This window comes from Ovis aries, chromosome 7 (assembly GCF_016772045.2).
Source record: "Ovis aries strain OAR_USU_Benz2616 breed Rambouillet chromosome 7, ARS-UI_Ramb_v3.0, whole genome shotgun sequence".
NCBI classification, from domain to species: Eukaryota; Metazoa; Chordata; class Mammalia; order Artiodactyla; family Bovidae; genus Ovis; species Ovis aries.
This window is the reverse complement of record NC_056060.1, coordinates 25,173,334-25,188,218: the sequence shown is the minus strand read 5'-3', so window position 1 is coordinate 25,188,218 and position 14,885 is coordinate 25,173,334. Positions and strand designations below refer to the sequence as shown.

General features: G+C 44.8%; 1 protein-coding gene across 1 annotated transcript; it reads right to left on the bottom strand.

Moving 5' to 3' along the window:
* Window positions 1–4,229: 4,229 nt before the first annotated feature.
* LOC101116991 (ribonuclease K6-like) lies at window positions 4,230–9,284 on the bottom strand. Its single transcript, XM_004010395.5, has 2 exons — window positions 9,169–9,284; window positions 4,230–5,024 (listed from the first exon to the last, which is right to left on the bottom strand). Exon 2 carries the CDS (start codon window positions 5,017–5,019, stop codon window positions 4,552–4,554), a length of 468 nt encoding a protein of 155 aa, XP_004010444.2. The 5' UTR covers window positions 5,020–5,024; window positions 9,169–9,284; the 3' UTR covers window positions 4,230–4,551.
* Window positions 9,285–14,885: the final 5,601 nt, after the last annotated feature.

The window sequence follows — 14,885 nt, the reverse complement described above, 5'->3', positions numbered from 1 at the left end:
TTGTGGTCGACTCTGTGCAACCCCATAGACGACATCTCACAAGGCTCCACCATCCCTGGGATTCTCTGGGCCCTAATCCAATGTGACTGGTGTCCTTATAATAAGAGGAAATTTGAACACAGAGAGACACCATGGGTGCCAGACTGCTGTGGCAAGTCACTGTGGTGGGGTGGGGAGAGCAAGACAAGAAGTTGACAGCTGGCTAGAAAGGGAGCTATTTGAGGATTTTTTTAAAGAGGGCTAAAAAAACTTTCCTTGAAGCTTGTAATCATCCAAAAGGAAGATGGAACTACTTTTATGATATACAAGGAATTTCATTAAACCTCTTTTATATGTATGCTTGTGTCTGCATTAGGTCATTCAGGTCTTGAAAGTGTTGTAGCCACGCGTTCCGGGAAACACACTCACTCAGAAGGACAGTGCAGATAGTGGAGTGCAGTCGATTACACTGGCGGGTCCAAGGCAGAGTCTCCTCTTAGCCAAGGACCCCGACCAGTTTTTGTGTACTTGCTCAAACCCACCTCCCCTAATTCCTTGAAACTCGTCGGGACAAGGTAAAAGAAAGATACAATCAAAGTTAACCCATGATTCGTGTGTCACAAGACTAGATAAACAGTGGATATTTATCAAAACGCCTGTGGTCATATCCCGATAAACATAATGGAATTTACCACTTTGTTCTGTTACAGAGATAATTCTCATATTCTTTTAGGCAACTGAGAGTCCAAGTACAAATCCTGAGGCTCTTTTATCCGGGGAGTCGGGGAGGGGGGTCTGGTTTTCCATTGGTGTGCCATTTCTATAGACACCAGGCTCAAAGTTCAGAGTCCACTGGGAGGGTGACCATGAGTGTGGCCTCATGTTCGCAGCCTGGCCTAAGACGGAGTCCAGCTCTGTTTCCTCCTTCAGAACTATTCTGAGAACTAGTAATAATCACTTTTTGTTAAACATTCCAGTTTTCTTGGTTTTTTCCACTTAGCTTAAAGATACTATTGACTGGGTCTTTTTCACATTTCTGTACCTGGTGATTTTCAGGGTGTCAGACAGAGTGGAGTTTGGTAGATTCTATACATGAAAGTAAGTAGACATCATATCTTATCTTAGTGTCGACTTAAAAATTAGCCACAGCCTAAAAGTAGAGAGTGTTTTACTTGATGCGAATGTTTAGGACCCCCAGCCTGGGAGACAGCATCTCAGCAGCCCTGAGAGACTGCTTAGAGGAGGCAGGAGAGGGAGTTAGGCTATATACAAGTTTGCAACAAAGCAGACAGGCAGTCGGAACATCAAAGATGATTGTTAAATAAGGAAAAGCAGATATCAAGTTAAGGGGTTTAGTGTTCTACGTGTGGGAGGGCTTCCAAGGTGGCGCTAGTGGTAAAGAACCTGCCTGCCAATGACGTTAAGATGTAAGAGACCTGGGTTTGATCTCTGGGTCTGGAAGATCCCTGGAGAAGTAAATGGCAACCCACTCCAGTATTCTTGCCTATAGAATCCCAAGGACAGAGGAGCCTAGCGGGCTGCAGTCTATAGGGTTGCACAGAGTCGAACATGACTTAGCAGCAGCAACCTACGTGTGTATGCAAGATTCTGAGATAATTGAAGTCATTCCTTGCATATGCATCTCAGTTATCTGGGGCCAACATCTGCATTTTTACAGAAATGTTCTTCTCTTGTTGAATTTCCTTAGGTCACACTGGAGGGCTATAATCACTGATAACTATGACATCCTTAAGTTCGTCATGTAGGGAGTGGTGCTGCTTGTTGGCATGACTCATAAATTCACATTTAGGGGCCAGAATCTCAGATAGCTGTGGCACTTCTTGCCCACCACATGGCAGGAAATATTTGATTTCATGTTAGTAAATGAGGCGTTGATTATCTGCACAGGTAAGTAACTTGCACAGGTAGTAAATGTTTGTGCTGAAGTTGTTTTCTTAATTTTTATTTTGAAATAATTTCAGATGTACAGAATGGCTGCAAAAATGATACAAAGAATACCTGTATACCACTTGTCTATGTTCTCGAAGCAGTAACATCTTTCCTATTTGCTTTACTGTTGTTGTTTAGTTGCTAAGTTGTGTCCAGCGCTTTTGAGACCCCATAGACTGTAGCCCGCCAGCCTCCTCTGTCAGTGGGATTTCCCAGGCAGGAGTGCTGGAGTGAGCTGCCTTTTCCTTCTCCAGGGGATCTTCCCAACCCAGGGATTGAACTTGCGTCTCCTGCATTGGCAGGCGCTTTAGCTTTACCACTGAGCCACCAGGGAGCCTCATTTGCTGTATTAGTCACATATTTATGTACAGATATACAGTTTTTCCTGAATGTTTGAGAATAAGTTATGGACTTGTTGCCCTTTTTCCTAGGTACACTATACATTTCCTAAAAACAAGAATATTCTTTTTACAAGAGTTGAATATAAGTATACTTATCAAAATCAGGAAATTTGCATTGAAACTATACTATTATCTAACCTGCAGACTATATTCAACTTTCATCAACTGCTATCTTTAACAAAAGAAAAAAAAATTTGGTCCTGGAACCAGGCTTGGCCCTGGGAATGCCACTAGAGACATGGACTCTAAAACCCCTCGGGGCTTCCTGTCTTTTGAGGCTCATATCTTTGTGGGGCTCCCATATGTACATGTGTAACTAAAATTGTTGTTTTCTTCTGCTAATCTGTCTTTTTATTACAGAGGGATCTAGGCCAAGAACCTAGAAGGGTTAGTGGAAAATTATTTTTTCTCCCTTACTCCTAAAACCTAAATTCTTAATCCCAGCCCTTCAGTTCCTAAATCAAATACCTATTCCAGGACACAGCTTCCGCTCAAACAAGGGTGTGGGCAGGTCAGACTCACCAGTGACAGACTGAATGGGCCCTCCCAGAGGACCTGGTCCAGGGCCTGTCCGTCACAGCACTTCCTCCTCGCAGCACTTCTGCCTCTGGCACCCACGCATCCTCTGCCGGGGGCATCCTGCACTGAAGGCTGTTGGAGCCTCCCTGGACCCTGCCTCCCAGCTGCCAGGAGCAGCGCAGCACCGACTGCAACCACCAGGAACGCCTCCAGACACGGCTTCCTCCTGCTCCACGACAGCCACGCCCTTCGTGATGGGTGATTAGGAAATAAGACACACAAGTCGAAAACGAGGTACAGATGTCATTAGGGTGAACCACACGCACTTTCTCTTACCAAGCGCTGGAAGCCGAGGTACAAAGGGAAAGAAATCCTATGACACATGATATCATAGCAGGAACTGCGGCAAAAGATCAGGCACCCGCCGGAGTGAGCAGTGTGTCAGGAGCCAGAGTCTAAAGGGTATGATGAGTCTGACCCTTCAAAGGGACAGCTGAATGAATGTCACAACTCCCTTAGGCTGATTAAACCTCTTGTTACAGTAAACAAAGATCTATGTGATTAAAAAAAAAAAAAGTTCCAAAACCCCAACGGGTAGAACAAAAATGTGTTCAGTCTCCCAGTGCTTCCCCCCTTGCAACCCCCCTCCTCCGTGATGGATACTTTCTCTCTTTTCATTCTAGTGGAGGATGGGAGACTTGACTCTAAGGTTACTGTGGATTATTGTCACTATTATTTGTTTATTATTATCATTTTTGGTTGAGCTGGGTCTTTATTGTTGCTCACCAGCTTTTTCTAGCTGCGGTGAGTGGGGGCTACTCCTTGTTGCGGGGAGCGGGTTTCCCGTTGCAGGGGCTTCTCTGGTTTAGTAGCACAGGCTCTAGGCACAGGGGCTTCGGTAGTTGGGGTGCATGGGGTGAGTTGCTCTTTGGCATGTGGAATATTCCCGAACCAAGGATTGAACACGTATCCTCTGTACCACCAGGGAAGGCCCCTTCAACTATTTATATTTAAAACATTATCTGATTAAATATAGAAATAAATAGTTAAGATCTAGGGTGCCTCAGTTACCAGTGTTAGAACCTGTGTATGAAATGCCGTTAGCACTCTGTATCAGTGCCACCTCCAACAAACACAGACAATTATTTCAGGAGAATAAGTAAAGCTATGAGCAGAGTATGAAGGCATGTTGAATTTTCTTGCTCTTTAATCCCAGAAACACAAGGAAGAGGGACATGGCAGAGGCCCCAGGTTGCTAAATAACCTCAAAGTTTGCCTAGAGCCAAAGTAGTTCTTAGAATGTTGGCAAATGCAGGCCTAGATAGCTCCAGGCTGGCAATGACATGAAAGGGATCTCAAACATACTTATACACACACTCATTATAATGCAACGAAAAATGGTTTTATTGCTCTGAACACAATACAGCAAGCGTTGGCCAAATTCCTAAGGTTAAAAATATGGCGGTCTGGACCCTCCTTTACCCTTTTATCTACTACCTTCCTTCAAAACACAGAGCTCCAAAGCAGAAAAGAATCTGACTTTTTGTTGTTGTTGTTCCAACTCTGGTCTGGTATCCTCATCACTCTAATTTTTCCAATACTCTCCTTTTACCTTCTATGGGAACCAGGAAAATCAATAAAAGACAAGAAAATCAGAGGAGATCATAAGAGAATTTGTGCTGAGCAAGAAGCAAAGTGATCTTTAAACAACCTTATCTAAGTGTACAGGAACCAAAGGATAAGGGGGGTCGGTCTTCTGACGAGGGTCACAGGCGACAATGAAGAACTTATATTGGACGTTGTTACTGTAGCTGCAGTTAGGATAGCTTCCCGCAGTGAGATTGCACTGAGTCAGGTTGACACGGTTTGAACTCTGGTGACAGTTCATCGTTACGTTATCCTTACAGGTGATGTTGGGCAAATTACAGACAGCAGTCACATCTTGGAAGGAGCTGTTCAGAAAGGTGTTTGTAGGTTTACAATGCCGAGTGTAGTTATTGACACCACGCATTGCCGTGTTGCATTGGAGAGGACTTGGGAGTATGTGCTGAATTTCAAACCAGCGAGCCTTTGTGAGACCTCGTGGCACAGCACAAAGTGGACGTACTGACCACCACATTCCCAGCAGCAGTAACAGAAGAGAAGAACGTCCCAGAAGATGTGGCCCCATCTTTTCTGTGCAAGGAGAAAGAAAATAGATCATAGCAGTAGAAACAATAAGAGAGAAATTATTGCTTATAACCATTCAGATTTTTACTCTGCCTTTTAAGATTTAAGCTCTTTTTTTTTTAAACCATCTTCTTTCCCACTTGAGTCTCACAATTTTTAAGAAACTAAAGCCCAGTGAGGAGGAATTTGAGGTAAGACAACCTTTACTTGAGAAATCTGTATGCAGATCAGGAAGCAACAGTTAGAACTGGACATGGAACAACAGACTGGTTTCAAATAAGAAAAGGAGTACATCAAGGCTGTATATTGTCACCTTGCTTATTTAACTTATATGCAGAGTACATCATGAGAAACGCTGGACTAGAAGAAACACAAGCTGGAATCAAGATTGCCGGGAGAAGTATCAATAACCTCAAATATGCAGATGATACCACCCTTATAGCAGAAAGTGAAGAGGAACTAAAAGCCTCTTGATGAAAGTGAAAGAGGAGAGTGAAAAAGTTGGCTTAAAGCTCAACATTCAGAAAATGAAGATCATGGCATCCGGTCCCATCACTTCATGGGAAATAGATGGGGAAACAGTGGAAACAGTGTCAGACTTTATTTTCTGGGGCTCCAAAATCACTGCAGATGGTGACTGCAGCCATGAAATTAAAAGATGCTTACTCCTTGGAAGAAAAGTTATGACCAACCTAGATAGCATATTCAAAAGCAGAGACATTACTTTGCCAACAAAGGTCCATCCAGTCAAGGGTATGGTTTCTCCAGTAGTCATGTATGGATGTGAGACTTGGACTATAAAGAAAATTGAGTGCCAAAGAATTGATCCTTTTGAACTGTAGTGTTGGAGAAGATTCTTGAGGGTCCCTTGGACTGCAAGGACGTCAAACCAGTCCATCCTAAAGGAAATCAGGCTTGAATATTCTTTGGAAGGACTGATGCTGAAGCTGAAACTCTAATACTTTAGCCACCTGATGGGAAGAACTGACTCGTTTGAAAAGACCCTGAATCTGGGAAAGATTGAAGGCAGGAGGAGAAGGGGATGACAGAGGATGAGATGGCTGGATGGCATCACCAACACGATGGATATGAGTTTGAGTAAGCTTCAGGAATTGGTGACGCACAGGGAAGCCTGGTGTGCTGCAGTCCATGGGGTCTCAAAGAGTCGGACACAACCGAGCAACTGAACTGAAATGCTTACTCAAAATACCTACAATGAGAAGCTACAGTTAACCTTCCATATCCACAGGTTCCCCATCCTCAGACTCAACCAACTATGGACTGAAAATATTTGAAAAAAATTCTAGAGAGTTCTAAAAAGCAAAAATTTTAATTCACTGTGTCCCAGCAACTGTTTACATAGTATTTACATTGTATTAAGTATTATAAGTAATCTAGAGATCATTTAGGAGAAGGCAATGGCACCCCACTCCAGTACTCTTGCCTGGAAAATCCATGGATGGAGGAGCCTGGTGGGCTGCAGTCCATGGGGTTGCTAAGAGTCGGACACGACTTAGTGACTTCACTTTCACTTTTCACTTTCATGCATTGGAGAAGGAAATGGCAACCCACTCCAGTGTTCTTGCCTGGAGAATCCCAGGGATGGGGGAGCCTGGTGGGCTGCCGTCTGTGGGGTTGCACAGAGTCGGACACGACTGACGTGACTTAGCAGCAGCAGAGATCATTTAAAGTATAGGGAGGATGTGTGAAGATTATATATTAGTACAAATACTATGCCATTTTATATAAGGGGCTTGAGCATCGGGTTTAGGTTCCTTGGCAAGTCCTGGAACTAATTCCTGTTGAATACTGAAGGACTACCCATAATCTATGATTAATGAATGCTATATCTTTTTGTCAGTAACTTCAACAAATGGGAAGCGCCATGGTGGCTCAAACCGCAAGGCGTCTGCCTGCAATGTGTGAGACCCGGTTCGATCCCTGTGTTGGCAAGATTCCCCTGGAGAGGGAAATGACAATCCACTCCAGTACTCTTGCCTGGAAAATCCCATGGATGGGGGAGCCTGGTGGGCTACAGTTCATGGGGTCGCAAAGAGTTGGACACGACTGAGTGACTTCACTTACCTTACCTTCAACAGATGGGAAGCAATTGCACTGCCAACTGAAAACATGCTCGTATATTTAAAAAATGTTCCGACAGCTTGAACTTAAAGCCATCCCCTTATTTTGAAATGCTTTTCACTCTCTCCTTCAAACCAATAGTTTCCCTGCACAAAGACACAGGAAGCCCGGGTTCTCCTTCTACGGACTTAGTGCTAGTGTACTTTTCCGTTCAGACAGAGCACATAGGTTTAGTTCTGTCCGCAAGGCTAATTATAAAAGCAGGTGATGGAGGGAAGAGATTAATCTACCAATTCCTTCATAACAAAAGATTTTAGGTCTAGAAGTGTGAAACTTCTTTAGTAACAGAAGTCAATGGTTAAAGGAGGATGAAGCCCACATGGAAATAAGGATCACTCTTCTACCTCCAGGAAGCAGAAAACACTATTGACTGAGGGAGAATGGGGACAAAGTCCTACTGGCCTACCTATATTTCCAAATAAAAACAGACATGAAACATTCAGTTTTCAACAGATTCTGGGTTTTGTGCCCATTTGCTCTTTCCCAATTGGAGAAGGAAATGGCAACCCACTCCAGTGTTCTTGCCTGGAGAATCCCAGGGACAGGGGAGCCTGGTGGGCTGCCATCTATGGGGTCGCACAGAGTTGGACACGACTGAAGTGACTTAGCAGCAGCAGCAGCTCTTTCCCAGGTATTTCAGTGTGTTCTGAGAATAGCTGACAAAGACTGTTTGCTCAAATACAGATTCAGTAAACACTAAAGAGGGATTTCACCAGCCTGCTGGGGTCCACTTTCTCAGCCGTCTAGTTTATGAATCACACTGGCAAATGCTTCTAACAGTAACTGGGTGAACCTCTTAGCTTTGACTGCTTATACACTCACATCTGCTCTTTTAACAATAGCCAGAGCCATTCCTCTTTTTCTAGAATGATTTTCCCAAGCCAAACTAGTTTGGCTCAAAAGAGGATGTTGAGGGTGGGGAGGGTCAGTTATGGAAAATTACCAGGAAAAGCACGATAAACAAAAGTAGGGTTGTTACGCAACTTAAGTCTTTGCCTTCTCCAGTTGGCAAGAGTTTGTAGAGATTTGGTCATCATCTTCTTCTGGGTACAGCAAGGGAGACATTCTTACAAATGGAGGTTTCCCTTATAAATGTAAATATTTCTTGTTACAAAAAGGTAACTCCTACTAGGTTTTCAGGATTTTCTCCTTGTCTACTGTTTTTTAGAAAACAACCAAGTTAAAATAATATGCCAAAGAGACATTTTGGGGTGGCAAATTCTGCTCCCCTACAGCTCACTTGAGATTTCCCCAGGCCCCCAAACACTGTTGAAAATCGCTTTTACTGCCCCTCCTAAATAAGCCTGTGTCCTTATCATTTGGTGTGCTGTCACAGAGTAAGAAAGTTGAGGATCCCAAGGTTCCACTAAGAAAGTTTAGATAAGAGGTTGCTGGCGAAGTGTCTCAAAGAATTTCACAACTCAGGCTGAAGGTGGGTTAAGGGGGAGAAGATAGAGGAAAGGAAAACACGAGTTCCCAAATGTCAGTTATGGTTGCAAAATCTTGACAAGTTATGGTTCGTAAATCTGGCGATCATCCTGTTTTCCTGAGGAAGTGTAGCCCTCCTCGGATTTCCCTTCGGTTCACCAATTCTGCGGTCACGCTTACAGCCTATGTTCTAGGCAACAGGCGTTTCATGCTGGCGGCTCTACTCAGCTGCAGACAATAAGCAGCGGAGTAGGAATGTGGGCTGGAAGAGGGCAAGGCAACCCACTCCAGTATTCTTGCCTGGAGAATCCCAGTCAGAGGAGCGGGGTGGGTCACAGTCCGTGGGGTCGCAGAGTTGGACACGACAGAGAGGCTAAGCACAGGAAAGTGGGACCCCTAACTGTAGAAGAATGGAACGTTTACCTTCCTTCCCATTCCTCAGCCCCTCCAGTCCGCAAACGCCTCCCCACAGAGCTCCGTACTGTCTCTGCTGAAAAGGGACTCCCTCGCCCAAATTCCCGGATAAAGCTACCAAAAAAGGAGGAGAGGAGGAGATGAAGGAGCGGGAGTGTGAGCCTACCTCGGCCTCAGAACAAGTCTGCAGAAATGGGCAAGACGGTGGAAACAGAAGTTTTTCTCACCCGCTTCTTCTTCCCTGCAACGACAACGTCGAGTCGGGAGAAGATGCAGAGAGGTGGAGAAGGGTCGGGGTGCGAGGCTTTTTGTAGTTGGGACAGCGCCCCACTTCCACGAGGCGCTTCCCGCCAGGACCCGCCTCCAAAGCAGGCCTCAGAGCAACCCCCGTTCTAGGCGGAACTGGTGGTTTTCTGACTGGGCTGAGGTTGAGCTTGGAGGTCCGAGCTTGGAGGTCCAAGCCCGACGCTCACTGGCCAAGAGGACACGGGCTGAGGTGGCCGCAGACCGCAGGATCCTGGCCCCTGCTCCAGGGAGCAAGGCTGCCTCTCCCAGGCGTCTGCTGGCAAGAGTCCAGTAAGCCAGGCGGTTTGACCCCGCACACATAACCAGCTCCAGCTACCGCATGTTCGATCAGTGTACATCTTTTGTAAAACAGTTCAGAACGTGGGAAAATTTGCACAGAACAGAGCTTTTTTGAACCTCAGACGGCAACCTAAATTCAGTTAGACCATCAAACTCACAAGTTCTTCAGATGGTTGGAAGAGTTAGTGCTCACTTCCCCTTTTCTGAAAACCGTACCCAACAGGACCGTTTTCGAGATAACAAAACCATCTTTGTAAAGGGGTAAGGTCTGGAGAAAAATACCCTAGAACACTTAAAACGATGTGAGAAATTGGAGAGCAAGCCTCACCAAATGGTTGCAACCCCCCAAATATTCTTTTCCTTCGAGCTGGAATTGAATCAGCAACGTAAGGTTGTCCATACTCGAAAGTACTACAGTCCTCCGCTCTACCAGCTGAGCTATCGAAGGAAGCACCAGTGTGAACTACTTAGAATTTTCTATTGAGAACATTGATAAACAGAGGTTCTGGCACAATAGCCTACTAGTTGCCAATGTGTGGATAGCCGACCATTTTAGGAGAAAGTCCTTCATCCACACTTGTACGGACAACCCCTCTAGAGCTGGATTTTCCTGCTTCAGAGAGGGGCTTTCAAGCAGGCCTAACCTGTGAGCTTTTCCCTGGCGTACCTAGAGCCTGTGGATCTCGAGGCCGCCCCAAGCCGTGGCGATCTGCTGGTCTGTTGTCTTCACTTAACGCCCTGCCCTGGGCCTCCTGGCCTGACGATGTGTGTCTAAAGTGGGAGCAGACACCCGGGCATTGGAAAACTAAGGGCTGAGGTGGTGTAACACACAATTCTGATCGCGCAACTGCGAGCCCAAAAGGGCCGGTCTTAAAGCTCTGGCCTGGGCCTCCCTTTTCCTCACTTCCCATGCTCGCCTCCAAGATCCAGGAGCGTTTGCACAAGTGAGCTGCTTCTCCCTTCCGCTTACACGTCCACAGACTAGCGGAGGGAGAGGCTGTGACGTATAACACATGGCTAAGCCCAGGGTTACTATGAGAATTGACTCTTGGAGAAACTATTTTAAGGTTTTCAAAGAGGTAGTCACAGATTCTTTGAGTCAATAATAAATTTAGTGACACGAGTCTCGACCCTGATTTTCCTGCTGAGATACTGAAGTGTTCGAAAACCCAGTGAAACATGGAACCTTGTCGGACAGCCTATATTCTCCCAAACGCTTAATCGCGACAGTGGACGCTGGGGAGAGGACTTGGAGCAGGACTCCAGACCTGCTCAGAGCGGGTGTAAGGCTTCACTGCTCACCGCCCTTGTGTCCCGCCGCGGCACGGGCCGCCCCCACGGCTCTTGCTGTGGTCCCGCAAAGCCAGGGCGTCCTCGGAGCCTTGGCAGCACTTGCCACAGTTTGTAACAGACTACCACAATCAGGGCGGCAAAGCAGCCCTTGCCCCCTACTACTGGAAGCTAAAAGTAACTGTTCTGCTCGGGTGTTTATTTGGGACATCTGGAAACTGGCGGGAAATTATAATTAGCGGAATTTCCGCTGGAGTTCAAGTTTCGCGAGAGAGGTGGGTAGCTGGTGAAGGAGATTTTAAAAAGAGTGAAAGTTCTGATGAGATGGATGAAACTGGAGCCGATTATACAGAGTGAAGTAAGCCAGAAAGAAAAACACCAATACAGTGTACTAACACATATATATGGAATTTAGAAAGATGGCAATGACGACCCTGTATGCAAGACAGGAAAAAAGACACAGCTGTCTATAACAGACTTTTGGACTCAGAGGGAGAGGGTGGGATGATTTGGGAGAATGGCATTCTAACATGTATACTATCATGTAAGAATTGAATCGCCAGTCTATGTCTGATGCAGGATACAGCATGCTTGGGGCTGGTGCATGGGGATGACCCACAGAGATGTTTGGGGGAGGGAGGTGGGAGGGGGGGTTCATGTTTGGGAACACATGTAAGAATTAAAGATTTTAAAATTAAAAACTAAAAAAAAAAATAAAAAATAAAAGTTAAAAAAAATAAAAAATAAAAAGAGTGAAAGGATTGCCCAGTAGGCCCCAGCAAGATTTGAACTCGTGACCCCTGGTTTACAAAACCAGTGCTCTAACCCCAGAGCTATAGGGCCCTACAACTGATTATCATCCCTTGCTCTCTAAAACAGCTTTTATGCTGGACCTTTATTAAGGTGTCTGTGTGTACTGGGCAAAAAAACCTGGACGTCGTTTCAATCTGTTGTTGCTCAGCCGCTCAGTTGTTTCCCATTCTTTGCAACCCCATGGACTGCAGCAGGCCAGGCTTTCCTGTCCTTCATCATCTCCCTGAGTTCAGCCAAACTCATGTCCATTGAGTGATGGTCCATTGGTGATGCCATCCAACCATCTCTCCCCTTCGCCTCCTGCCCTCAATCTTTCCCAGCATCAGGGTCTTTTCCAGTGAATTGGTTCTTTGGATCTGGTGGCCAAAGTATTGGAGCTTCAACTTCAGCATCAGTCCTTCCAATGAATATTCAGGGTTGATTTCCTTTAGGATTGACTGATTTGATCTCCTTAGAGTCCAAGGGACTCTCAAGACTGTTCTCCAGCACAGTTCAAAAGCATCAGTTCTTCAGTGCTCAGCCTTCCTTATGGTCCAACTCTCACATCCTTGCATGAATATTGGAAAAACCGTACCTTTGCCTATCTGTTCCTTTGCCAGCAAAGTGATGTCTCTGCTTTTTAATACGCTGTCTAGGTTTGTCAGAGCTTTTCTTCCAAGGATCAAGAGTCTTTTAATTTCATGGCTGCAGTCACCGTCCATGGTGATTTTGGAGCCCAAAAAAATAGTCTCTCACTGTTTCCATTGCCTCCCCACTTATTTGCCATGAAGTGATGGGACCAGATGCCATAATCTTATTTTTCAGAATGTTGAGTTTTAAGCCAGCTTTTTCACTCTCCTTTTTCACCTTCATCAGGTGGCTCTTTACTTCCTCTTCATTTTCTGCTATTAGGGTGGTATCATCTGCATATCTGAGGTTGTTGATATTTTTCCTGGAAATCTTGATTCCAGCTTGTGCTTCAGCCAGTCCGGCATTTCGCGTGATGTACTCTTCATAGAAATTAAATAAGCAGGGTGACAATATACATACTCTTGACATACTGTTTTCCCAATTTGGAACCAGTCCCTTGTTCCATGTGTGGTTCTAACTGTTGCTTCCTGACCTACATACAGGTTTCTCAGGAGGCAGGTAAGATGGTCTGGTATCCCCATCTCTTTTAAGAATTTTCCACAGTTTGTTGTGATCCACACAGTCAAAGGCTTTAGCGTAGTCAAAGAAGCAGAAATAGATATTTTTCTGGAATTCTTTTGTTTTTTTCTATGATCCAATGAATGTTGGCAATTTGATCTCTGGTTCCTCTGCCTTTTCTAAATCCAGCTGGTACATCCGGAAGTTCTCAGTTGAAGCCTAGCTTGAAGGATTTTGAGCATTACCTTACTAGCATGTAAAATGAGTGCAATTGTGCAGTAGTTTGAACATTCTTTGGTGTTGCCGTTCTTTGGTACTAGAATGTAAACTGACCTTTTCTTGTCCTGTGGCCACTGCTGACTTTTCCAAATTTGCTGACATATTGAATATAGCACTTTAACAGCATCATATTCTAGGATTTGAAATAGCTCAGCTGAAATTCCATGCCCTCCACTAGCTTTGTTTGTAGTGATGCTTCCTAAAGGTCCACTTAACTTCCCACTCCGGGATGTCTGAGTCTAGGTGAGTGATCACACCATCATGATTATCTGGGTCACGAAGATCTTTTTTGTATAGTTCTTATCTGTATTCTTGCCACTTCTTCTTAATCTCTTCTGCTTCTGTTAGGTCCACACCACTTCTGTCCTTTATTGTGCCCATCTTTGCATGAAGTGTTCCCTTGGTATCTCTAATTTTCTTGAAGAGATCTCTAGTCTTTCCCATTCTATTGTTTCTATTTCTTTGCATTGCTCACCTAGGAAGGCTTTCTTATCTCTCCTTGCTATTCTTTGGAAATTTGCATTCAGATGGATATATCTTTCCTTTTCACCTTTGCCTTTTACTTCTCTTCTTTTCTCAGCTATATGTAAGGCCTCCTCAGACAACCATTTGCCTTTTTTGCTTTTCTTTTTCTTGGGGATGATTTTGGTCACCGCCCCCTGTACAATGTTACAAACCTCTGTCCATAGTTCTTCAGGAGCTGTGTCTATATAGGATCTAATCCCTTGAATGTACTTGTCACTTCCACTGTATAATCATAAGGGATTTGATTTAGGTCACTATTGGAACTCTGTAGTCTCTTGTTGGGGACAGCACAATATGGGGTCAGTGACAGGAACTACCACTAGCTTAAGAATGCAGAAATTTGCCCAATCCAACATAGTCTAATGCAGTGAAAGTTTTCCACCCTCCACCCTCTGCACATTGTGAAAACCAAGAAGGGAAATTCTACATAGGGGAAATTGTCGACCACAGATCTCTCAGACTAAATTTTGACATCCACATTTGGTTTTCTGTTTGACTTAGGACATGCACCAAGGGGCAACTGCCTGCCCCAAGTTCATTAGATTAGGGATTTCTCCACAGCTCAAGTCTTAGTGCCAGAACAGGCATTCGTTAATTCGTTCATCCCTTTATTGGATAAACACTGAACTCCAATTCTGTGCTAGGCGGAATGAGACCTCTAGATTTGGTTTTTACTTTGAAGCCAGTGGCACAGTCTTGTGGTATAAAAGAATGTTCGTTTTCATGCAAGAGAACAATGAGAAGCAGCTGTGCCGACTGTGAGAGAGCGGTAACAGCGCTAAGGTTCACAGACCTGCAGAGTGAGCCATCACAGAGGCAGCCTTCAGGAGGGGATGGAACTTGAACTGCACTTTGAGGGCTAGTTAAGACTTACACAAGTTTGGGGACTGAGTAATCCTTGGTAGAGAAAAAAATTATGAGCAAAGTTGGAGAGAAAGACCTTGGCATTTAAAGTGCCAAGGCAGAACACTGGCTGGGGCAGATGCCAGCCCTTGTGGAAGTGAGGTATTTTAAAATACGTTAGCAGGAGACTTAGAAAATTCTGGAAGGAAGTTATACCCCTTTAAAAATTGAACAGGGAAATTCACAAGGCATGAATGTGAAGATTGGATTGAAAGGGAGAGAAAACAAAGTCAAGGGGACACCAGAGACTGGCCATGGTACATACTGTCAAACATAAAATGTAGGAGAATTATAGTTATGGGATTGGAAAGGAAGGAATAAATGAGAGAGATACAGGCAAGGGAAAGTCTGCTGAAGCTA

Bases quoted from the DNA above. Each gene is read 5' to 3' on its own strand.
- LOC101116991 (XM_004010395.5), bottom strand. From the start codon at position 5,019: ATGGGGCCACATCTTCTGGGACGTTCTTCTCTTCTGTTACTGCTGCTG.